Source organism: Macaca thibetana, chromosome X (assembly GCF_024542745.1).
Source record: "Macaca thibetana thibetana isolate TM-01 chromosome X, ASM2454274v1, whole genome shotgun sequence".
Lineage (NCBI taxonomy): Eukaryota > Metazoa > Chordata > Mammalia > Primates > Cercopithecidae > Macaca > Macaca thibetana.
This window is the reverse complement of record NC_065598.1, coordinates 24,429,447-24,454,218: the sequence shown is the minus strand read 5'-3', so window position 1 is coordinate 24,454,218 and position 24,772 is coordinate 24,429,447. Positions and strand designations below refer to the sequence as shown.

The 24,772-nt window shown below is 37.4% G+C and overlaps 1 protein-coding gene and 1 non-coding gene across 3 annotated transcripts in view; both read right to left on the bottom strand.

Moving 5' to 3' along the window:
- POLA1 (DNA polymerase alpha 1, catalytic subunit) overlaps nucleotides 1-24,772 on the bottom strand; it is a 308,663-nt gene that overhangs the window by 250,865 nt on the left and 33,026 nt on the right. For both annotated transcript variants that reach the window (XR_007722739.1, XM_050777347.1), the window contains exons 15-26: nucleotides 24,143-24,297; nucleotides 19,660-19,744; nucleotides 18,262-18,323; nucleotides 16,120-16,209; nucleotides 13,871-13,987; nucleotides 12,395-12,570; nucleotides 10,483-10,612; nucleotides 9,876-9,995; nucleotides 8,654-8,753; nucleotides 6,438-6,562; nucleotides 3,558-3,707; nucleotides 3,025-3,147 (exon numbers count right to left, since the gene is read on the bottom strand). Coding sequence is in view for 1 of the 2 variants with exons in the window: in XM_050777347.1 (XP_050633304.1) it covers nucleotides 3,025-3,147; nucleotides 3,558-3,707; nucleotides 6,438-6,562; nucleotides 8,654-8,753; nucleotides 9,876-9,995; nucleotides 10,483-10,612; nucleotides 12,395-12,570; nucleotides 13,871-13,987; nucleotides 16,120-16,209; nucleotides 18,262-18,323; nucleotides 19,660-19,744; nucleotides 24,143-24,297 (1,433 nt within the window). In the remaining variant the exon portion in view is untranslated. The remainder of the gene's footprint in view (nucleotides 1-3,024; nucleotides 3,148-3,557; nucleotides 3,708-6,437; nucleotides 6,563-8,653; nucleotides 8,754-9,875; nucleotides 9,996-10,482; nucleotides 10,613-12,394; nucleotides 12,571-13,870; nucleotides 13,988-16,119; nucleotides 16,210-18,261; nucleotides 18,324-19,659; nucleotides 19,745-24,142; nucleotides 24,298-24,772) is intronic.
- On the bottom strand, nucleotides 7,410-7,539 carry LOC126947028 (small Cajal body-specific RNA 24). Its single transcript, XR_007722882.1, has one exon. It is a non-coding gene; the product is annotated as a small Cajal body-specific RNA 24 (non-coding RNA).

Genomic DNA, 24,772 nt, shown 5'->3' with positions numbered 1-24,772 from the left:
GCAGGCTACCAGGTTTCCTTCTCATTAATTTCCACTTGAACCTTAATCTAATTTATCCCACAAGGACTTTAAAAGCAATGAACTTTTAAGATCTGCAGCTTACTGTATTATTCTGCCCACTCTATCTTGTCACAAAAAATACTAGTTTAATAAGTTACAAAGGTATTCCAAAATCTCAGCACACTGGCTCTCATTTTCACTTCACTCCTGCTACCTCTTTAACAATTAAAAGAAATCAAAGAAAGATGATCACATAGACTACTTTCATCCACCAGTGCTAATAATTATCTCCAATACTTTAACAATCATTTTTATGTTAGGAAATAATATTTGTAAGTGACTTTGGATCTTCTTCTAGAATAAGATTTCCTGGGAGAAACTGCGTAATTATTATTTCTCAGTAGCTTCATATTACTTTAAAGGCCTACTTTCCAGAGCTTTATTTATCCTTATTTGAGGGAAAAAGCAAAGGGTAAAGAGAAAAGAGGAAAGCAGAAACCAAGAATTTAAATCACATACAAGTAGTTCTAGATTTGTCTGAAATTCTTTGTTTTTTTAGTGTAGAGAACAGGGTTTTTTTATAGTTCATTTATTAAAGATTTGTTATTATTATATTTTATTTAACAGAAAAATAAAAATTGTGTTTAAACTCCCTATTAAAAATCCAGCTAAGGAAAACCATTGCCCTCAAAATACAATGGATTAGGAGAGTGGGGGAGATCATTGGACAAATTTGGGGCTTATCATTATCAACAGTGCCCTTTCAAGCTTGTGGATTTCTGAGCCAATGGAGAAAATGTAACAACAGGGATTTCCCAACAGCAAGAGGCACTCTCCAAGGGAGTAAATTGTCAACTATTGCCTCTCGTGAGAAACTTAAGAGTAACCTTGATCCAATCTCAATAGTCAACCCATGTATTATCACCCAGTTGGGGCATAGTGAGTGCATTTCCTAATACAAAAATAAGATGGTATTCCCTCAGAAGCCACTGGATACATGTAAAGAAACGAAATTTAAATAATTTTAAAGTAAACTTAGCTTAAGAAACTGAAAACATCCTTCCCTTCCCTCACTTCAGCTAGCCCCTAAAACATCTATATCTTTCTCACATAAAAAAGGCCTGTGTCTTGAGATGGGTACCAAAAATAATGATCTTCCTGTAATAAGAGGTAGAATATAAAGCGGAACCACAGTCATAAAAGACATCTTGAGATGGAAGAGACAACCCTACTGTACTAAAAGGATTTACATTCAAAATAGCCACTTGTTATACTTTATCTCTTTGAGTTTTAATTTCCTCATCTAAAAAATGAGAACATTATTATCTATTTCAAAGGATTCTTGTGTAATTTCAGTGAAATAATGCATAAGAAAGCTTCTATCACATCACTGGTGTTCAATACATGTTTTGCTCTTCCTCACTGTGCCCTGAGCCAAATCTTTGAGATAGGGTTGCCAACAGAAGAGTGATTCTGAACATCCTGACGTTTATTTCACATACCAGTTAGATCTGCACTGTCCAACACAGTAGCCACTAGCTACATTTGTCTATTTAAGTTTAAATTCATTTTAATTATAATTAAAGCAATCTAAAAATCCAGTTCCTCAGCCAGTTGGCACTAGCCAGATACCAAGTGCTCACTGGCCACTTGTGGCTAGAGACTACAGCACCGGATAGTGCAGATGGAGAACATTTTCATCATCATAAAGTTCTACTGGACAGAGCTGGTCTAAACTCTAAAGCAGGGGTCAGCAAACTTTTTTTCTAAAAAAGGCCGGAGAGTAAATATATCAGGCTTTGCGGGCCATATGAGCCTCCATCTTTTCTACTCGGCTCTGCTCTCATAACACAAAAGCAGCCACAGATGATACATAAACAAATGAGCTTAGCTCTGTTCCAATAGAATATTATTTACAAAAACAGATGGCAGACGCATCTGGCCCAATGGCCATCATTTGCCGACCCCTGCTCTAGAGCATTCAGAGTCCAGACGCCCCATTATAAGCATTTTTCCCATGACCACTACCTACCTCCTTTAAGACTAAATAGTCTTAAACCCATAGACAGGTAGTTAAATGGAATTTAATATTCAGCATAACTATTCTTTTACAAATTAAGAAAAACCCACGCACATAAGGCTAAAACAGTTGAAGCTTACAGTGTTCATAAAGTGACGGTACCTAAATTCTATTTGGTATCTGGACCATCTTATTAAAGCCAGTAACTCTCAATCCATAAATCCTGTCTTGACATATTCCTGGAATTCTGGATTTATACATCCAATGGCCTCCTTATTATGCCTGGAGATCTACTACTCATGCCAAAGGCAACACATCCACGACAGAACTCTTAATCCTTCTTTCCCAGTTTCCTCCATCTTAGTAAAAGGCTCTACTAGCTATCTTCCTGATTTCTACCTTTCACTCACACTCCAAGCTAATCCATCAGCCAAAAAAAAAAACTTTCTTACGTCATTTAGGTCTCATTCATGTCACCTCCTCAAAAAAGCCTTCCCTGACCAATCTAAACTAGCCATCTAAACATTCTCTAGCCCACCACCCTGTTTTATCTACAGAGCATTTACTTCTATCATATTTTCTCAGTTATTTCTTATACATGTTTATTTACTTATTTGCAGTCTGTTTTCCCAAACCACCCTCTCTCCACCCCACATTCCCAACCCATGTCGTCCCCACCCCCAAACCCCTCCCATTCTGGGTAGAAGGTAAGCCTCATTACAGGGATCTTTTATGTCTTGCTTGACGTTCTATCCTGAGAACCTAGAACAATGCCTGGCATGTAGTAGATGTTCAATAATACACACAAACACACACACACACACACACACAAATTAATGAATCCTTATTTAAACGCCTATTTGTCTCAAACCTGTCATCCAAAGAGAGGGGTACTGTATTTGATGCTGTATAACTAGGTAATAAACTTGACTCTCCCACACTATAACATGTATAGTTAAAAATACTCTCATATCTAGAGATGTGAATGTTATTATGCCATTTACCTCCCTTCCTTTGTATGTCACCAAGGCAGCCAGTGGTTTGGCGTAAAATCTGCTATAGGAAAATCCCAGGCAACCATACATACTGTTCGCTGTGAGCTTCAAAGCCTTCTGTCGAATGTCATACTGCAGGCCACACAGAACAAAAGACAAAACAACAACATTTACAGATGCTTAAGCATTACATTAGATGTCTTTCTAGATCTCCAATAAAAAGGGAAACCCTCAATATCCCTGAATAAAAAAGAATTAACATACTCAACCCATTCTCCTGGATCCATGATTCCCAAACCTCCTAGAAGCAGCAAGTAAACACAGACTCCAAAGCTCCCAGGAGCTAGAGGTATCTTGCTCAGATACAACCTTTGTAAACAAAGGTGGCTTCCATTCTGAGGCACTCTAGTATTTTTAAATGGTCACCTACCCACAAACTTAAAATAAGTACCTGCATTTGCACAGCATCCTGTTTACTCATAAATAATCAAACTGTAAAAGCTGAGACTGTCACTCAAATGTTTCTTAGTGAAAAGATATACCTGAAGAATAAGGTCTGGATTTAAGTCTTGCTGTTTCATTAGCTGTTTGACTTGTTTTCTCCGTTCTACCAGTTTCCGGATCTCTCTGGGCAAAATGCCCATTTCTAAGCTTGGATCTGGCAATTCAGGGATTTGTTCTTGTTCTCCATCCTGATAAACACAACAAATTTCACACAAATCAAACTTTTGTGAAATAAATTTCTACAGTAATATTTTATAGGAGCTTTCCCCCATGATCACATCTTGAAAAGCTATTATCTTATATAAGGTCAACAATGCATGAGTAGTATAAGAAAGAGCTGAGAGAGTTGTAGAACAGGTCACCATTGCCCTCTTCTTTCCCAATTATATTAGGCTGTCATTCCCACTATCTCCCACCCCTGTAGTTAGACACAAATTTAGATTTCATTTAAAGGGATACATTTTTACACATGCTATCTCTCTTCCACAAGACTGGAGAACAATATGTTTGGTGAAATTGTTTTTAAAATACAAACACTAACACCTCCAGGATTAAAAAAACAAACAACCAGCAGCTAAACTACTATTTTAAATCATTTTTACTACCAAACAAAATGCTATAGAATTTGAAAACTATGGAGAATCATAGCAATTATTGTAAACGCTCTAGACTAAAAATAAAAAGCTAATAAATCAGCAAATTTAAGAGTTCGGAGCAGCCAGGAGCAGTGGCTGACATCTATAATCTCAGCACTTTGGGAGGCCGAGGCGGGTGGATCACCTGAGGTTGGGAATTCAAGACCAGCCTGACCAACATGGAGAAACCCCATCTCTACTAAAAATACAAAATTAGTTAGGCGTGGTGGCGTATGCCTGTAATCCCAGCTACTCGGGAGGCTGAGGCAAGAGAATTGCTTGAACCTGGGAGGCGGAGGTTGCAGTGAGCCAAAATCACAACATTGCACTCCAGCCTGGGCAACAAGAGCGAAACTCCGTCTCAAAAAAAAAAAAAAAAAAAAAAAAAAGTTTGGAGCACATTCAAATAGGCCATGACATTTCTAAAAAGTAATACATATATATCCCTTAACATTTATGTAGTACCTTTTACCTACAAATTGCTATGCAATCGACAGAAGAATAGCAACATTTCAGAAAAGCAACCAGCAGTCTTCTTATATTAAAATTTACAGGAGGAAAAAGCAGGGGAAGCATTAGACCATTTTTCTCAAGCCTCCATTAATTCTATTAACAGCTACAAAGAAAAAAGCCAGGCACATTTGCCCTTTCAAAGGTTCAGAAATAAAAATAAACCTCTTGGTTTAAAGTACATCAAGTCAATGCCATTTGATAACCTAGCCTTTACAAAGCATCTGATTTTATAGAGATCAATATCTTCAAGTGAACGCTCTTACAATAGTAATAGGGACCTATTGTTTTCCAATATAAGATGATGATAGTAAATCTATTAAAGAGATCCTGGTACACATTCCAATTTATTTACAGCAACTATGAAAGTCAGATAAAAAGTAAACTGAAAGGATGTAGAGTCAGGAAATTTACAATCTACTCCTAGCTCTACAACTACTACCTGTGTGACCCTAACTGTCCTGAGGTACCATGCATGAAAATGATTCAGATCTATAAATTGCTACATGTATAGTATTTCTTAGATGACCTCTGAGGTCCCTTCCAACTCCAAAATGATTCTATTTTTTTTTTTTTTTTGAGACGGAGTCTCGCTCTGTTGCCCACGCTGGAGTGCAGTGGCACAATCTGGGCTCACTGCAAGCTCCGCCTCCTGAGTAGCTGGGACTACAGGCGCCCACCACCACGCCCGGCTAATTTTTTGTATTTTTAGTAGAGACAGGGTTTCACTGTGTTAGCCAGGATGGTCTCGATCTCCTGACCTCGTGATCCACCCGCCTCGGCCTCCCACAGTGCTGGGATTACAGGCGTGAGCCACCGCGCCCGGCCTCAAAATGATTCTATTATATATCCAGAATCCAAGCTGTAAAGCTCCAATAAGCAAAATGGTGGTGGGCAGAGGCTAAATAATATTAATTATCACCATGCTGGCACAGTAGCAGAGCAGAGCTCAAATATTAATTGAATGCAGTCATACCTTTTGGGGATGTCTACCCAGTATCTTCTCTGTAAAAGTATCCACTAGTCCCACAGAAAGGCCCACCCTTAGCAGCCAGATTTGTACCCTGTGAACCTACTCTTGTGGTCACAGGTAACAGGGACCTGGGGCGCTCACCAACCTAGGCAAACCTATCGGATTCTCTCTTCTGGGAATATGAAATTGAGATTGAAAAACAGGTCCTAAGCTTGTGGTGAGAACTAAAGGACATATAAATTCAGGAGCTAGAGGGCAACCAGACATCTTCTGCCATGTATTTAAAAAAATTACAAAAAAGAACAAAATGTTGTATATGTATATATACCTACACATACACCACACATGCATATAAAATGGAATATTATTCAGCAACACAAACGAATAAAGTACTAGTACATTCTACAAAATGGATGAACCTTGAAAACATTATAAGTGAAATAAGCCAGATACCGAAAGGCCATATATTGTATGATTCTATTTATGAGATGTCCAGAATACACAAATCTATACAAGCAAAAAGATTAGTAGTTGCCTAGAGATGGAAGGGATAGGGGATTGAGGGAGGTGACAGCTAAAAGGTTTATTTGGGGAATAATGAAAATATCCTAAAACTGGTTGTGATGATGGCTGCAAACTCTGGGAATACACTAAAAGCCACTGAACTACACACTTTTAACAGGTGAATTATCTGGTATATGAATAATACCACAATAAAACTATTTTAAAAAGACACAGATCTTCCTTCTTTAAGCAATTCTTTTAAACTCGATTTCAAGAGTCCTAGGTTAAATACAAACCTCTGTAACTTTCTGTGCCTCTGAAGCAACTCTTTGTACTGTTGTAAAACAAATGTTAAATTCCTGAATGATGGAAGGATATAGACTGTTGAAGTCCAGAAGCAAAATGAACTTATCATAAAAACCTGAAATTAAAAAGCCACGTCATAAAAAGTCTAAAGAAAAGCAGAATTGTCAAAACATCATTATTAAAAGCACTATAAGTATATTAGAAACTACATACTATCCACATACACTATCCAGAGCTGTGAGACAGACAAAAAGGGAAAAAAAGAATCAACTACTGTTCTATAAAATAATGCGAATTAGTGAAAAGCCAGATCACAAAAGAGGGAGAAAAAGATCCTGTCTCTCTTTAGAACCAGCTACAACCAGTCCTTTCCCCAGCTGCCCCCAAAGCACACCATTATCATGAGCAAATACCTTCCCAATCAGGTATCTGAGAGGTGTCACATCCATTTTAAAAAAAAAAAAAGTTCAACTCTCCTTCAAAGCAAGAATTCTTTGAAGAATTCCCCTACCTACTCTCCCACTCCCACCCCAAATAAAACCAAGTGAGTGGTTTGTTTGTTTATTTATTTATCTATTTATTTGAGACAGAGTCTCACTCTGTCTCCAGGATGGAGTGCCGTGGCGCAATCTCGGCTCACTGCAACCTCCGCCTCCCGGGTTCAAGCGACTCCCCTGCCTCAGCCTCCCGAATAGCTGGGACTACAGGCGTGCACCACCATGCCCGGCTAATTTTTTGTATTTTAGTAGACATGGGGTTTCACCATGTTGGCCAGGATGGTCTCGATCTCCTGACCTCGTGATCTGCCTGACTCAGCCTCCCAAAGTGCTGGGATTACAGGTGTGAGCCACCATGCCTGGCCGAGTAATTTATTCTTTTACAACAGCTTCAAAATATAAAATGGACAGCACACTTACCTGTACAAAAACTGAGCTAAAATCAAACAAGAGACACATATATATAAATGTCAGTAGTGGAACGACCCACCCTTTTTACTTGCAAAGGATGAACAGAAAGCTACTATATTTCTGTAGGACATTTACAAAGAGTTATCTTCACCTTGAGAAGAAACTGAATAAAAATAAATGTCCACTATTAAGACAGTAATAATTGCAAACACATAAGATAGTTTATTCTGTGTCCAGTATCATACTAATTTATCCTTAAATCCCTGTGTGGTAGATATTACTCTTATCTCTATTTTACAGAAGAAACTGAAGCTTACAGAGGTTAAACAGGCAGTCCAAGATCACACTGAATTCAAACCCAGACCTACATAACACCAAGTACTAGTGCTCCATTTCATTATAACTAATAATAAAATCACTTTTGTCAAAAATGTCTCCTATTCAGAATTAACTTACTGGATAAAATTCACATTAATTCCTTCACAACAATGTGAATATTCTTAACACTACTACTGAACTGTACACTTGGGAATGGATGAAATGGTTTTTTTTAATACAAAAAATTAGCTGGGTATGGTGGCACACACCTGTAGTCCCAGCGACTTAGGACGCTGAGGCAGGAGGATCACTTGAACCCAAGAGGTGAAGGCTGAAGTGAGTAGAGATCACACCACTGCACTCCAGCCTCGGCAACAGAGTAAAACTCTGTCTCCAAAAAAAAAAAAAAGTTTTTTATTTTTATTTTTTTAAAGATTATTTCTAGCTCTGTGTACCACAAAACATCTTTGCCATTCATGACAATAGGGAAAAGGTATTCTGTTAAAGTTAAATTTGGTGGTTATTGTCTGTATTCTTTAACTTTGCTGTCAACTGAACTGGTCAGGACAAACAGCTATCTATGTACTGGACAGCTACCTATCTATTGGACAAACTACGCTTACAGACCAAATCCAACCTACTGCTTATTTTTGTACCATCCATGAGCTTAAGTATGGTTTTTACATTTTTAAATGGCTGGAAAAAAATCAAAAACAATATTTCATGACCTATGAAAACTATATGAAATTTAAATCTCAATGTCTATAAATATTTCATTGGAACACAGCATAACAAAATTCACATTAAGTCTATGTCAGGTGACTGGCAACCAAGATTTTCACATGAATGAAAGATAAAAGTCATGAGACCTATTTGCTGACCTGCAAGATATAATTCAGGTCTTCTAGTTTCTCAAGCCTAGATCCACATTAAGAAACTCCTTAATATTGGGAGAAAACCAATTCACTGCCCAGCCTTACCAACTTTGGGGTCCAAAACCAAGCCTCCAGCATAAGCTGCTTTCTTACGTCCTTTCTTATATTTATTGGTATCTCCATCAATTTCTTCATCTTCATCTCCCTAATATCAAATGGAAAGATAGCTTCACCACTAATTAACTAATTTAAAATTTTGATGATTCTCTCTTTTCCAATTGCAGGACTTAGTTCTAACAAACATTTCAGTTACTGGTCCTAACTGTTGGGAAAGACAGTTATTGTAATATGTTCATGAATCCAAATGAATTCCAAGCATAGTAATTTCTTAAACAAATACTACATCCTGAGTTAACAAATACAAAAATTTTATCTTTATGTTTCTGAATTTACAGAATTTCATATTTTTAAATCAATGAATATCGAAAAATACCACTTTTCATATTATACAAAATTTGAGATTATAAAACAGCCCTCTTAAAATCACTACTCTAATATTCATGATGTAAAAACATAAAATGCTTCATGTAGACATTATCATTATCCCTATTATTAATATGGACACCATAAAATAAGTACATCCATATACTGAAAATCCATTCCTAAGTAGTTTATTACTGGCCAACATTCAATAACTCAGCAGAAGTTAAAGTCCTCTAAATGAATATTCTCTATACCAATTTTGATAATGTACACTAAAAAACAAGCAAATATGAGAACCTGAATCAAATTTTAACATTCAATTCCCATTTCTGAATTAATTAATATCAGTGCTAATAAAACAGTAGCTAAACTAAGTTTTAGTTCCAAAGTGATGGAGGCTACTTCAGAAACCTGACTGTGGGTGACCTTGGTCATACTAGTACAGAAAAATGCAACACAAAAATAAAGGCTCATAGGGTTTAAGAAAATAAAAAGTTTAACTGGCATTTATCTTTGGATAGGGCTAAGGTGCCAGAACACATTCCGTGTATGGTCACCCATCAGAGAGGTCTAATGCTTCCCTCAAAGAATTTCATATTTCACAAATAATTTTGCCTGCACAAAGTGCATTTTCCTTTTACAAAGTGGAAAAGGAAATGACCACACAAAAACAAGGGAATAAACTTGACACGGTTTCTACAGTACACAAGGGATTAGCTATTTTGAAAGCAGATGTTATCACAGAAAAAAAGGCTATCTAAGTATTAAAAAAAGGGGGGGGCAAATAGGTATTAAAAAGGGAGGGGGTAAGAGAAAACAAAATACTACACAGTTTTGGACCCACCAGTTTTTGCTGAGGCTTTCTGAAAATCTGCTTGTCAGGCACAATATAGTTGTTTTCGTAAAATGCATGAAGCAACAAGAACTCGTTACGCTCGGATCGTCCACCCATCAGCGTCCTGGACTATTAAATGGAATTTATTTTTTAAATTTGAGCTCAAAACCACAACTAACAAAAGCAACTTTGAGTCAGTAAGTTTAGTCACAGCACCTCCTTTAAAACTATTCCTAATAACGGGCTGTTTTTTAAAAAAGGTACTAAATTATTCCTAACGTTTTCTTTAAGCATTATAGTTAAAGGAGACAAAGACAGCTTAAAATATTGACAACTTGGCTATTTATTTACTCCCAAATGGACCATTCCACTAAACAGACACATCCAGATGTTAGAGAGATGATCCGTATGTTCGCCCAAATTTCAACACGCTGCACCTGGCATTCCTCCCCTTCTCCCAACCAGTTCTTCCTTTTACAAAAGAAATCCAGCTTTCGGAATATAAGTTACTCATTTTATAAGCATGCATCTAGACTCATTATCATATAACAACTACCCCAAGCAAATACTGAATCCAACAGGAAATGCTTTTTCCCCCTTTCTAAGTTAAATTTACCATAATGTTCCCAGCGATGTTAGTGATCTGCAATGCTAATGGAAGAACATTTAGCTCACACATGATCTGCAAAATGAACTTGGCATCTTTCCAGGTGTGTTCCAACAGGTATAACAGTTGAGAAGATTCACTGTACAGAAAAGTAAGAATGAAACAGAATCAAGTAATTAAAAGAAACAATGCCTATAATCAGAACTTCACAAAGTATTACAAGGAATTTTGGGTATAAGTAAATTCAGAGCAACAGCACCTTGGCTTCAGAAACAATTTAAAATAAGGTCAGTATGTAACCAGGAATTCATTCATACCATTGATCCCAATGCTTTTCTCCAAAACACAGACACACACACACACACAAAATCCCTTAAGGAAAAACTGAAGTAATACAATAATTACAAGCCTGAAAACTATCTAAATCCTTTCATTCATTCCATCCAGTGAGTATATATTGCGTGCTTACTATGTGCCAGGCATTGGCTGTGACCAAAACAAACAAAATTTCCTTTCCTTCTGGAGCTTATGTCCTCATGGGGGAGACAGAGTATAAAAAAGACAAAGAAATTAAGTATACAGTATGTTATATAATGTTAAAAGTTAAGCAACGGGAATATTAAGTATCAGAAGCAGAGACTGAAATTTTTGTTAGGAAATAGTGGAAGATTTCACTGAGAATAAAGATCTGGAAGAGGTGAAGGAGCAAGACTTATGGAAAGAGCATTCCAGGCAGACAGGATAGCACACTTAAAAGCCCTGAGCTGCATGCAAATCTGACAGTTCCAGGGCTAGGAAAGAGGCCAATATGGCTAGATCAGAGAGAATGATGGAAAGAGCAGTAGGAGATAATGACAGAGTTAACAACATAGAGACACATTGTAAAGGACCTTGTAAGTAAAAATAAGGACTTTAGTTTTTACTCTGAATGAAACAGAGTCACTGGAAGATTCTGAGCAGAGTATCACATATGACTTGATTTTAGCAGGATAACTCTGGTTCTGGATTGAGAATCGACCACAAGGGGGAAAGGGCAAAAGTAGGAGATAGGCATATTAACCCAGTAATCCAGGGGAAAGAGGATAGCAGCTTAGACAGGATGGGTCCAATGGAGTTGAAAAGAAGTGGTCAGACTTAGATATATTTAGAATATAGAACTGACAGGATACCCTGATGCATCTAGTGTGGGATATCAGAGAGAGGAATTAAAGATGCCTCAGAGATTTTGGGCTAAGTAAGACTCTGGAAGTTTCCAGTGATAATGGAAAAACACATTTATTAATTTAGTAAGGAAAGACTACAGGAAGAACCTAGGATCGATCAGAGCTCAGTTTTGAACAAGCTGGGAGTTCACATTAGATATCAAGTAAAATAGGTAAAATAGATACACTGAGTCTGGAATTTAGGGAGGTCTAACCTGAAGATACACAGGTGGGAGGCATAGGCATCCACATGGTATTTAAATTCCTAAGACTCAATGAGATCACCTAGAGAGGGAGCAAAGTCAGAAAAGAGAAGTCCAAGGAAGAACTCAGGAAGAACTAGCAGGAATGAATGAGAGATGGTCAGAGGAGTAGGAGGAAGAAATAAGCAAGCAATACCTCTAACTTAATGATTGCTCAGTTTTTATATTTCTAAAATATCTACCCTAATTCCTGAATAAATGAATTAAGAGTAGAAATCTAAATCCAAACTACTGTTAGGAAATATCAAGATAATGTTAACACAGGTGAGGGAGATGGAGATAAACTGATCAATTACAATAATTCAAGAGGTAAACTAGTTCAAATTATGAAAATAGTGGAAACAATTTCCCCTCTACAGCACCACTGGCTCATGTCCCTCCAGACTAAGGATAGTACTAGCGTCCTGCTGTTGTTAATTTCAAGACAGATGAATTCTGAAGAATCTAGGATCGTACCTGTACATATTTCGTATATCTTCCGTTGGGATTACAACCCTTTCAGTTTTTAGAATCTGCTGAACAAGTTCAGACAGATGGTAGCTTTTACAACGAATCAATTCCTTTGCTGAAATTTCCACATCACAGATCATTCGACCACAGGTAGCATTTCTTTCACCAAATCCACTCCGGCCCTACGAGATGGGAACAAAAAGCAAATTTCATGAAAGAGCAGACACTGAGAACATTTCTTTCTAACATATTTTGATGCTGGCCCAAAATTATGATAAAACTCTCATTCTTCCATTTATCAATCAAATATTTTTGAACATTTACTATATATCTGACATTATTCTAGGCACTCAGGATACAGCAGTGATCAAAACAGAAAGTATTCCTGGCCTCATTTGAAATATATAATAAAAAACAGACATCATAAGCAAGAAATTATATAGTTTTAGGAGGTAACAAGTATATGGAAAATGGGAAAACAGAGCAGGGTGAGGGGTACAAGGAATATGAGGGGACTGCATCTTAAATAGGGCAATGGGGTATACCTCACTGAGAAGATGTCATATAAAGAAAATCTTGAAGGGGGTAAAAAGCTAAGCAAGTATTCAGATGAAGTGCTAATAACAACTCTACCACCTTAAAGATATGAGTAAGAAAAGAAGCAAGAGCAGTGGCCCCAACTTTGATCTGTAGTGGCAGAATCCTCTAGAGAACATTATGAAAAAGGTATGGATTCCTAACTTATCTGATGAGGCAACATGTCCATTTTATTTATAAGCTTTAAGAAAAATAAGATTTCAAGCACTGAGCAGTATCAGGTTTAGAAGAAGGTGCTTCACACAAAAATTGCAAAAACCTTCATACATGAAGCAAGCAGGTAGAATGAAAAGTACACACTGGCTTTAAGTCACCCAGGCCTGGGTTCAAATCTCAGTTGTTCCCCCTTACTAGTTACATGATCCAGAACAAGTTATGTTACCCCTATGAGACTGTCTATAAAATAAAACTGGAGTTGTCATGAGAGGTAACTAACACAGAAAGCACTAGTTCATTGCCTTCTTTTTTCCTTTTTTTAAATTACAAGATATCATCAAGCAATATTGCATTCTTATACAACCAACATCAATTCTCCTCCATTCATTCTTCCCATCTTCTTCCTAAATGATAACACTCAACGATTTCTGAACCCTGCAACCTTGCCCTAAGGGCTGTCACTTCAGGAATGACAAAGTGAAGGTAACATGTATGTGCTGTCTTTGTTCACTATTCCTAGATTCTAGCTGATGATTTTAAAAACTACCAGAGGCTTTTACGAATAATATGCTGAATTCAAAGGAAAAGATGTTTAGTGCCAAAGTTAAAATGTACTGAAGTTCCTATAACAAGATAACCAATTCCTATTTTAAAAAGTATAGTGTGTTCCCTGGTAGCTACCCCACATTAAAATAAATAAATAAATAAGATTTTGAAAATTATTATTACCCCAAGCTTTGGCATGTTGGATCGCTTCAGTCGACCTATCTTGGACCAGTGAGGAGCTTTGCACACATTAATTCTCTGCAGTAGAACTTCCAGTTCAAACCCATAAATATTATGACCCTAGTCAGAAAAAGAAGGCAGCTGATAATGTTATAACAAATGCAAATTAGAGGATTTATCTTCATACGCACAGAATTTCTTTGCCCTTTCTTTTTCTAGTCTCTAATTGAAGACATCATGCACTTACCTCCAATTGGGGGTCCTTTCTTCTTCAGGAATTTATTCATCAGCAGCATTCATTAGCCTTGACATTAACAAGGCTGCTAAGCAGATTGCTGGAATAAACTTTATTTCATCCTAATTGATGCAAGGCTCATATGATGTATTTTAATTTGCAACTCATGCCTCACAGTCTCGGAGGCAAATGCAAATTTAATGTCCCATACTTTTCATGTGATCGGTAAAAGCTAAATTCAAATAATTCCATTTTGCTTCCTTAAAAACATAGAACCTGCCTGTGTTGTATGACAGTTTATGCAAGACTTCTTCAAAAGCTCAGGAACTGCATTTAGCTTCTTTTTTAAAAATTAAGTTCAAACACTACTGATTTAGACTCATAAGTGATATACAACAAGATAAATATATAACACCACTAAATAGTTCAAATAAGAAACTTGTTAAAAATGAAGAAACTATATAGAGTAGAAACTATCTCAAAAATGCAACTAGATTTCATTTCCATAATTTCCAACATGTGAACATGATTCACTTGCCTATGTTTATCAAAACTTAGATCAAATTTAAAATAATTCACATCAATAAATATGCTTGTTATTAAACTTAATTAAAACTATATACCACTACTTAGAGTAGTCAAAATCACAGAAACAAAAAGTAGAATGGTGGTTGCCAGGGGCTGAGGGAATGGGAAGTTAATGAGTACAGTGTTTCAGTTTTACAAGATGAAAAGAGTTACAGAGGTGGATGGTGGTGATGGTTGCATAACATTATGAATGTAGTTAATACCATTGAACTGTATACTATAAAATGGTCAACATAGTTAATTTTATGTTATGTGTATTTTACCACTAGATATTTACAGCAGTTTTGCTTATTAAATTAGATGACCCAAAGGCCTGGAGGAGGTCTCACTTACAAATTATAATACCTAGAATTAGGGACCCAAAATTCATGTCAGAATTCCATCTTACATCTAGATTTCTCATGCATAGACTTGGCTCTAACACTGGAAGCCAGACCAGGTTTCCCAGGCTTCATGGCATCTCCTTGGGGTCCAAGACACTGTTGTTATTGGAGGCTGACTGAGGGCCTGGTGCTGAGACAGAATGTCACAGTACAACACTGTGGACAGAATCTTTTTGGAACTTTAAAGATAGGTCTTGAAATATCATAAGGGAAGTGGGTGCAGAGATATCGCTTCCAATCCACAGGAACTCAGGATGCTAGCCATACAGTAGCCAAATAAGGGTATCCAAGAGTAAAAATGAATGTAGGGAAGAATACGGCAAACACTTTTGTAAGACTTCAATGTACCCAAATTACCCATATCACATCCAAAATATAGGCATTTATAGCCTACATTCTGAAAAAAAACAAAAATAATGATTGATCCATTAACCTAGAAAAAAGACAAATGAAGGAATTCCATATTCTATAAACTAGAAAGGCCAGAGGATATATAAAGCAAAATGTTGCTTTACGACTCTCAGGTATTGGGGCAAAAATAGCTCAATGAATTATTAGCTCAAGCTGTCTAGTGGGGACATACTGGATCGTCAAGAGAAAAATCAATTCCGAGCCCTGAGTTTTCAAAGGAATATGTCATAGAGATCCACTGAACTCATAAAATTAAAATACTTAGTTTTATGACTTACACCAAACCAAGGGAATTCATAAACTCCTGTGACCACTATATAACTACTAAGTCAAGATTTTGGCGATAACTCCGTTTGTACAGATTTACTTACTTATGTGCTGGTCTCTAAGCATAAATAGCCAGACAATCCTTAACTTCAACACTAAGTCATGGGTTGCTTTTATACTAGAGAAAAAAAAAACTATCTTGCAGTGGGCTTGTTATTTTTTTCTCCTATTGGCAGCAATTCCCACCAGTCCACAGAATCATTTCACTCTGAAAAGATTGTTTGCTGCTCGAAAGCACCAATAAAGTCATACTGAAAAGAACTAAGAAATGAAGAGCTTCCCCACAACATGATCAAACATCTACTCACCACAATGATATCAGGATCAATTTTGTGAACTTTTGCAAGGAAAAAACCTAGCAGTGTTCTTTCTGTTGCAGCAACCTCAACCTTCACATTCTGTTAGATAAAAACACATCAGTCACTGACGACTCTTTACTGTCAGCAAGTATTGTACCTTGGCTTCTTGTTCAACTATGGTAAGATTTCTTAGGGTTAAAAGACACCATTCATTTCAAAATTAAACGTAGCAATGAAATTCCTGATTCTAGGTTTCATAGTGATAATTGCAAAGTCTCTGAGGAGCTCATTCTAGTAATAAGCATGTGAATAAAGCAAAAGTTTAAGCATTGAGCAACATAAAATACAGAAATGTCCCTCCACAGGGACACGCTTGTGCATCTGGACACATTCAGAGCATATGAATCAGAGTACCTATCAAAAACATACTTTCCTACATAATCCCTGGTAGACTTCACTGTTTATGTATTTACTGGGCAAAGAAATTCCAAGGATTGTATAAAATAATTCCAAATGGTAAGATAAGAACTGATAAATAAGAAACTAGACTAAAAAACATATTTAAGAATTATAAGTGACTGGGCGCAGTGGCTCACACCTGTAATCCCAGCACTTTGGGAGACCGAGACGGGTGGATCACCTGAGGTCAGGAGTTCGAGACCAGCCTGACCAACATGGTGAAACCCTGTCTCTACTAAAAATACAAAATTAGCCGGGCGTGATGGCACGTGCCTGTAATCCCAGCTACTTGGGAGGCTGAGGCAAGAGAATTGCTTGAAACTGGGAGGTGGAGGTTGCAGTGAGCGGAGATTGTATCATTGCACCCCAGCCTGGGCAACAAGAGCAAAACTCCGTCTCAAAAAATAAAAATAAAAAGAATTATAAGTGTTTTAAGCATAAACAAAACCTATCTTCACACAAAAGGCTTCTATTTGGATTAGTGATTATAAATCAGGTATTCAAAAGATCCACTCATTAAAAATCTCTAAAAATGGAAGTTGATGGTTATATGTTTTCTACAACTAGGTCAGTTTAAAAATGTCAGTTTGGCTGGGCACGGTGGCTCACACCTGTAATTCCAGCATTTTGGGAGGCCGAGGCGGGTGAATCACTTGAGGTCAGGAGCTTGAGACCATCCTGGTCAATACGGTGAAACCCTGTGTCTACTAAAAATATAAAAATTAGCCAGGCATGGTGGCACGAGCCTGTAATCCCAGCTACTTAGGAGGCTGAGGCATGAGAATCCCTTGAACTAGGGAGTGGAGGCTGCAGTGAGCCAATATCACGCCACTGCACTCCAGCCTGGGCGACAAAGTGGGACTCTGTCTCAAAAAAAAAAAAAGTCGGTTTGACTGTAATGGAATTTTCCTAGGTCATTTTACTTGGTTGTGTAATTCACGGCACTTCACAAGTAATAGCCTAATCTAACAGTACCTCCCAACTACTGGACTTCTGAAGCCAATTAAATAAAATAAGTAGAACCCGACGAAGTTGCTTACTTTTGCAAAGTGAAGACATTAAAAAAAAAAAAAAAAAAACTTAAAAATGTATCAGTATCATTACTTCGTAAAAGAAACATACAATCCATAAAAGAAAATTATTTTGATTGAATACATTTACCTTTGTGAAAAATTCACTACATTATACTGCTTCCCACTCCTCCCCATTTTATTAAGAACCCATGAAAACTTCTTCATGGGGCACACTGGAATTTAAAGATCACTGATCCATTTTGGCCAGCCCTATGTCAACTTTGTCAATACATGGCTTAACATCCACAGTATTTCCAACTTCATTTGGCTTCCCTCAAGCTGGGGAGGGACTCTACCCAACACCTTCCCAAAACAGTAATCATATGATCATGCATTTTAGAGAAGAGTCTAATTAAGCTATTGGAGGGGGGTTTGAGCCTATCCAACCACCAATACAGTACAGAATCCCATTATTTTTAGGTAGTAAAACATTTAAACATTGTTAAATAATGCTTCTAGATGTATATGTCTAACACATTTTAATGGGTCGATGTCATAGTCCAATCTGGCAGGAATGAATCTAACAAAATGTAAAACAGCTTCTTTCTACTAGTCCATACCACCCCCCTTTTCTTTCTCTCTCCAAACAAATAGGTGCTTCATATAATGAACATTTTACCTTTTTCTCAATGACTTCTTTGAAAGCATATGGAAAAATACAGTCCTTTGGTTTAGACACAACTGTAAAAAGGAAAAAAAAAAAGATTCCAACACCCATCTTAGTCTAATTTCAGGTAATCATACAGTACATGTTTCCAAACGAAACTGTCTTAAATATATTCCCCCCATCCCTAAAGAATTAGGAGGATCATCAAATACTTCGACTGGTCATGCTGATGACCTCAAAAGAATAGTCAAGCACAGAACCCCAAGTCCCTGCAGTTGTTAAAACTGCTTTGATGAAACATTTGCTACCTATCCATTGAAGTCAGAATGGAAGATTTTAGCAGTCTTCCTCAAAGGAAATCCCACCACCACCAATGCCCCAAGCAGCATACAGTGGAGAAACTCAGTTCAACCTTCTCAAAACGTAAAACTGACCAAAGCTTCCCCCATTACACACTATAAGTTCCTTACCATACACAACAGCTGTTCACATAGTGACGTACATAGAGGAAGTGAATAAATGCATGTTGAAATGAGCTCATGAAAAAAAAAGAAATGAGCTCATGATTGCTCTCTTCTACATATTTTCCAGGCTATTCTCATCATTTTGTTCCATGTGTTCCACCCACTTAAGGGGTAAAATTTCACAACAATCATACCTCACACTCCCTTCTCTGCATGTTTTAGTCCTACTTTCCTAATACCCAAGAAAACCAGACAAGAGGCTAGCCAAGTTAATCTCTGCTTCTGGGCTGAAAAAGATCCCAGGAAATAAAATAGGTCAATGGCATTGATCCCTTTTTTAAAAAACAGCAAAATGCTTAGGTAACTGGCCAAGCTCTCAACATGGAATATATCATGGAATATAGTCTCCTCCTTGAGGACTGACTCATAAAACACACATGCAGACCTTCATGGAATTGTTTCATCCATTGAATTTTATGCATGGCACAACTCAACTCCAATTGATGTTACTATAACTCCTCCCAAATAGGTAAATATTTGTTCCTTGGCATCTTGCCTCATCACACAGAAAACTTTGATCAAGTTTCTATGATAGGCTATTAGAATGACATCAGAAAATAGTTAAAGCCTAATTTTGACCCAGGAAAAAACTACTCAACCTCAGTAGAGCAACCATTGAAACAAACAAAAAAAAAGATATCAAATAGACTCCAGACTTCTGCTCCTAGAAAAAAAAATGAACCAGCTGAATAGGAGGCAACCAACCCAATAAAACTTAGTTTCCACGGCAAAAACAAAAAACAAAACAAAATGCTCTTTAACAATATGCACTATTCTTGAAAACAATTTTTGAAAAACAAGTTACTGATGCAATCGCTGGGAAAAAAAAAAAAATAAGGAAATTCAAATCAAGCTGTTAGTAAACCAGCTTAAAAAAAATACATACCACAGAAGTGTGACTGAAAGGGAGGCTTTGGGGCTGCTTTATCCAATGCAAAACTGTGATGGACCAAAGCTGCCACAGCAATAATCTGCAAAGAAAGGAGGAAAAAACCCACTTACCAGACTGCTACTATATATTCTGCATTCTCACCAAAATCACCAAGAACATTTAAAGATACACATTTAAACACATACGAAAACTTTGGCCAGGCGTGGTGGCTCATCCCCGTAATTCCAGCACTCTGAGAGGCTAATGCAGGTGGACCACTTGAGGTCAGGAGTTCGAGACCAGCCTGGCCAACATGGTAAAACTCCGTCTCTACTAAAAATACAAAACTTAGCTGGGCATGGTGGCGTGCACCTGTAATCCCAGCTACTCAGGAGACTGAGGCAGGAGAATCACTTGAACCCAAGAGGCAGAGGTTGCAGTGAACTGAGATCATGCCACTGCACTCCAGCCTGGGTGACAGAGTGAGACTCTGTCTCAAAAGATAATAAATACTTTAAACTTTTTATTATGAAAATATGTAAACACATTAAAAAAGACAAAATAATAAAATAACTCCTATATAGCCATCATCCAGTTTCAATTATCAACTCATCTATAACCCTACCCACTTCCTTCCTTTCTCTAGATTATTTTGAAGCAAAACCCAAACCCATCATTTTATCTGGGAAGATTTCAGCATCAATCTCTAAAACTGGTTTCTCAATCGTGGAGCTATTGACATCTTGGGCCAAATAACTCTTTGTTGTGGGGGCTGTCCTGTACACTGTATGATGTCAGCAGCATCCCCAGCATCTCCCTACTAGTTGCCAGTATTACCATCCCCAGACGCCCTGAATTGTGATAACCAAAAATGTCTCCAGACATTGTCAAATGTCCCCTTAGAGGCAAAATCTCACCCAGTTGACAACCACCACCACTCTGAAAGATAAGAAGTTTGAAAAATATAATCACAATACAATTATTTCACCTAATACAATTACAAGAATAGTAATTTCTTAAAATCATCAATTATCCAGGCAGAATTTAAATTTTCATATTTTCCAATTATCTCAATTTTATTCACCACATAAGGACCATACTTTGTAATGGTTGATATGTAAAACTACAGATACAACCCTATCCCATCTGTCATTCCCCTGCAATTTATTTGTTAAAGACACCAGGCTGTTTGTCCTAGAGAGTGCCCCATAGAATGGATTCCACTGCTTGTGTCCCAACAGCATCATTTAACTTGTTTTTCTGTCTCCACACTGCCTATAAATTCATAGTTAGGTCTAAAAGCTTGATCAAAATCAGGTTCAATTTTGGAACAAGAATACTTCAGAGGTGCTGATTACTTCTATCAAAAGGCACAGGCACATAATGTCTGCTCATCTCTACCTTAGAGACATAAGTACCCACTGGTGATCACTTCCTAGATCCATTATTTCACCGGCAATTACAAAGTGGTACTATTCCATTTATCTTTCATTTATTAGCTGAAACCTTCTATGAAGAGAAACTTCCCCTCATCAATTATCTGGTTGCTGAGGTATAGTATGCATTCAGAAAAGTCAAAAAACTTATTCATTCAATCCCTTTATCAGTTTTCAAAATGAGTTGGTTCCCTAGCTTCCTTCAGAAGTGATCAATGTGGTGTCATTGCAGACAATATCATTATGAACTCATGGATCTGATGTGTTGCGATCTGTTAAACTTATTCTTACCCTCACATTGTCCCATCTTTGTTCAGTAGAAGACTCTTCAAGTTGATTCCTGAGTCCTTTTGACATATCTTCAGTAGATTTTAATACTGTCCTTGCTTTCTGGTATAAGATGTTCCAGACATCCTGGACATTTCCTTCCCTGAATCAGCCACTACTCCAGAGAACCCAATTTCCTTTCATTAGAAAATGGGGCCGGGCACGGTGGCTCACGCCTGTAATCCCAGCACTTTGGGAGGCCAAGGTGGGTGGATCACTTAAGGTCAGGAGTTTGAGACCAGTCTGGCCAACATGGTGAAACTCCGTCTCTACTAAAAATACAAAAATTAGCTGGGCATGGTGGTGGTGTATGCCTGTAATTCCAGCTACTCGGGAGGCTGAGGCAGGAGAATCACTTGAACCCAGGAGACAGAGGTTGCAGTGAGTGGAGATCACATCACTGCACTCCACTCCAGCCTAGGAAGACAGCAAGACTCCGTCTCAGAAAAAAAAAAAAAAGAAAATGGAAACTGGAAACCTCAATCTGGACACTAGAGGTGGATACATTTTTAAAATTTTAACTAACTACTAATTAAACTTCTCCCAAACACTTAACTATGGCCATCTAACATATTAACTATTATTAAAAGATCACGTCAGGTGCAGTGGCTCACACCTGTAATCCCAGCACTTTGGGAGGCCGGGGTGGGCAGATCACGTGAGTTCAGGGGTTCAAGACCAGCCTAGGCAACAAGGTGAAACTCCATCTCTACTAAAAATTAACCGGGTATAGTGGCCCACACCTGTAATCCCAGCTACTCGGGAGGCTGAGGCAGGAGAATCACTTGAACGTGGGAGGCAGAGGCCACAGTAAGCCGAGACTACGTCACTGCGCTCCAGCCTGGACAACAGAGTGAGACTCTGTCTCAAAAAAAAAAAAAAAAATCAAATCACAAACTAAAAAAAAAAAATCAGTGAAAATACTGACAAAATGCTGTTAAAAAAGATCCCTATCAATGTCAAAAAGGGCTTAGGAAGTTAAAACATAACAACAAAAATAAATAAATAAAGCATCAGTCACGACTGCATGTAACATAGGTCCCAACCTCCTACTAGGACAACTGGCAATAAAAGAGAAAGAAGTAAGCATTTATCCTGTCTTTCCTGAATAAACCATTATGGCATAACCAAATAATACTGGCTAAAGAGAAAAATTTAATTTTATAGAAAAACTTAAAAGCCATAGACAGAATTATAAAAAACCACCATTTTACAGCTCCTAATGAAATAACTAATTCAAGCAAAAATGACTAATAAATGAAGCCATTAGCTCAGTGGTTCTCAACTGGGGGTAATTTTATATACACATACACATCCCCTGGCGTTGGGACATCTGATGATGTGTTTGTAGGCATTTTTTGGTTGTCACAACTAGAGGGGAGGGATGCTACTGGCATCTAGAAGGTAAAGACCAGGGACACTGTCAAACATCCTACAATACCCAGCACAGTACTCCACAAAAGAATTATCCGGCCCAAAATACATGTAGTGTCAAGGTTAAAAAACCTTAGATGAAAAGCTGATGGAGAACTACAATAGTTCTCATTCATTCAGCCGCTAATCAGACACAGACTCGCTAATAGCAGGTTATTTTTTTCCATTGATCCCAGCCTTTGTCAACTAATAGCAGCTTAACCAGACATTGTGTCTTCTGATATGATGTAATATGAAGTACACTGCATCACCTATAAAGCATTTTGGCTAAAAAAGTTGAACCTGAATCTAATTTGATCCTTTAGAGCTCATTTATAGTGTGCGGAAATATGAAGGATAAGGCTGGATCGGCACACTTTTTCTTTCAAGAGCCAGACAGTAAATATTTTAGGCTTTGCAGGCCATATGGTCAGCGTTACTACTCAACTCTGCTGTCATAGTGCAAAAGCAGCTGTAGACATGGTGTCTTCCAATGAAACTTGACTTACACAAATAGGTAGCAGGCTGGATTTGGCTTACAGACAATTCATTGCCTGCCAACCTCTGGTATAGAGGAAAAGTCCAATGACACCACAACAAAGCAAATAAATAGAGAAAATGGGATATTCTACGAGACAACCAACAATGATTCTTTAATTTTTCAATGTTATTAAAAAAACTGGAGAGTGGGAGTGAGTTCTTCCTATTTAAAAGAAATTCAAGAGGCACAGAGATTAAACACCATCTGTGAATCTTGTGTGAATCCTGATTCAAACAAATCAAGTGTTAAAAGGCATCTTGAGAGACGGAGTCATCTAAGTATGGACTGAGTATTTTAGATTATACCAAGGAGTCACTGTTAATGTTATTAGGTGTGCTAAGGGTATTATATAAGAAATACCACATTTTGAGAGAAGCATACCAAAGTTCACAGGGAAAATGACACAATGTCTGAGACTAGCTTTAAAATACTTCAAGAAGACAAAAAAAGGAGAGAAATAAACAAGTGTGACAAAAATCTTGCTAACTGCTGAATATGAGTGATTGTTATGGGGAGTTCATTTTATTATTCTGTCTGTGTCCATTTGAAGTTCTCCTAAGTAAAAAATTTAATAGACAAAAATAAGTTCAGCAATCTAAGTCTTTAAGAAAGAACTCCAACACTAGACAAATTCAATTCATTCTCTATAATAAGAGTTTAGTAGTGAATTAGTATTCTTTCCCCTCCAAAAAGAACAACTTTCTCTTAAAGCAAAGCTGTGCAAGTTCAGGCAAGTATCGCATCTAAGGCATGGGTACAAAATCTGTCCTATTTTTTAAACCTCATTTTGATGGCTCTTTGCATTCTGCATTGTCTTCATGCTGAAAGCCATCACGACAAGCGGTGGAGGACTGACATCCTTAATTACATTCACCAGGTCTGGTTTCAAAGCCATTGCCTCAACTTTACACCAACTGATTGGCTGATTCAAGAGCTCTGAAAAAGAATAGATACAACAGATCAATAGCTATTTACTGAAAAAGAAAAACTACTATAATTAAGACATCTGTCATTAACTGGCATATTCTTCAACTCTGCCTTCTAATAAGAATGACATATTATAACATCTAACTAAAAATAAGCCACATTACTGGGTTGTATGCAAATCCTCACGTGTGTGTACATATGTTCATTTTCCTGGGAAAGAGGTCTATAGCTTTCATCAGATTCTCCAAAGAATCCAGGACCCAAAATAGGTTTTAAAAAAACTGAAACACTGCCTTGGAGGAATCATGAAACATTTTTAAGACAAAGCAGACTATCATAGAAGCAATTACTGAAAAACATCAGGTAACAGGCCAAACATGCACTATCTATATTGAATAGCGATTCTCCTCCTTCAAAGGTCAGCAGTTCACTATGCAGAACAGCTGGGCCACATCAGCCATGTCAGAAGTACATATGAATAACA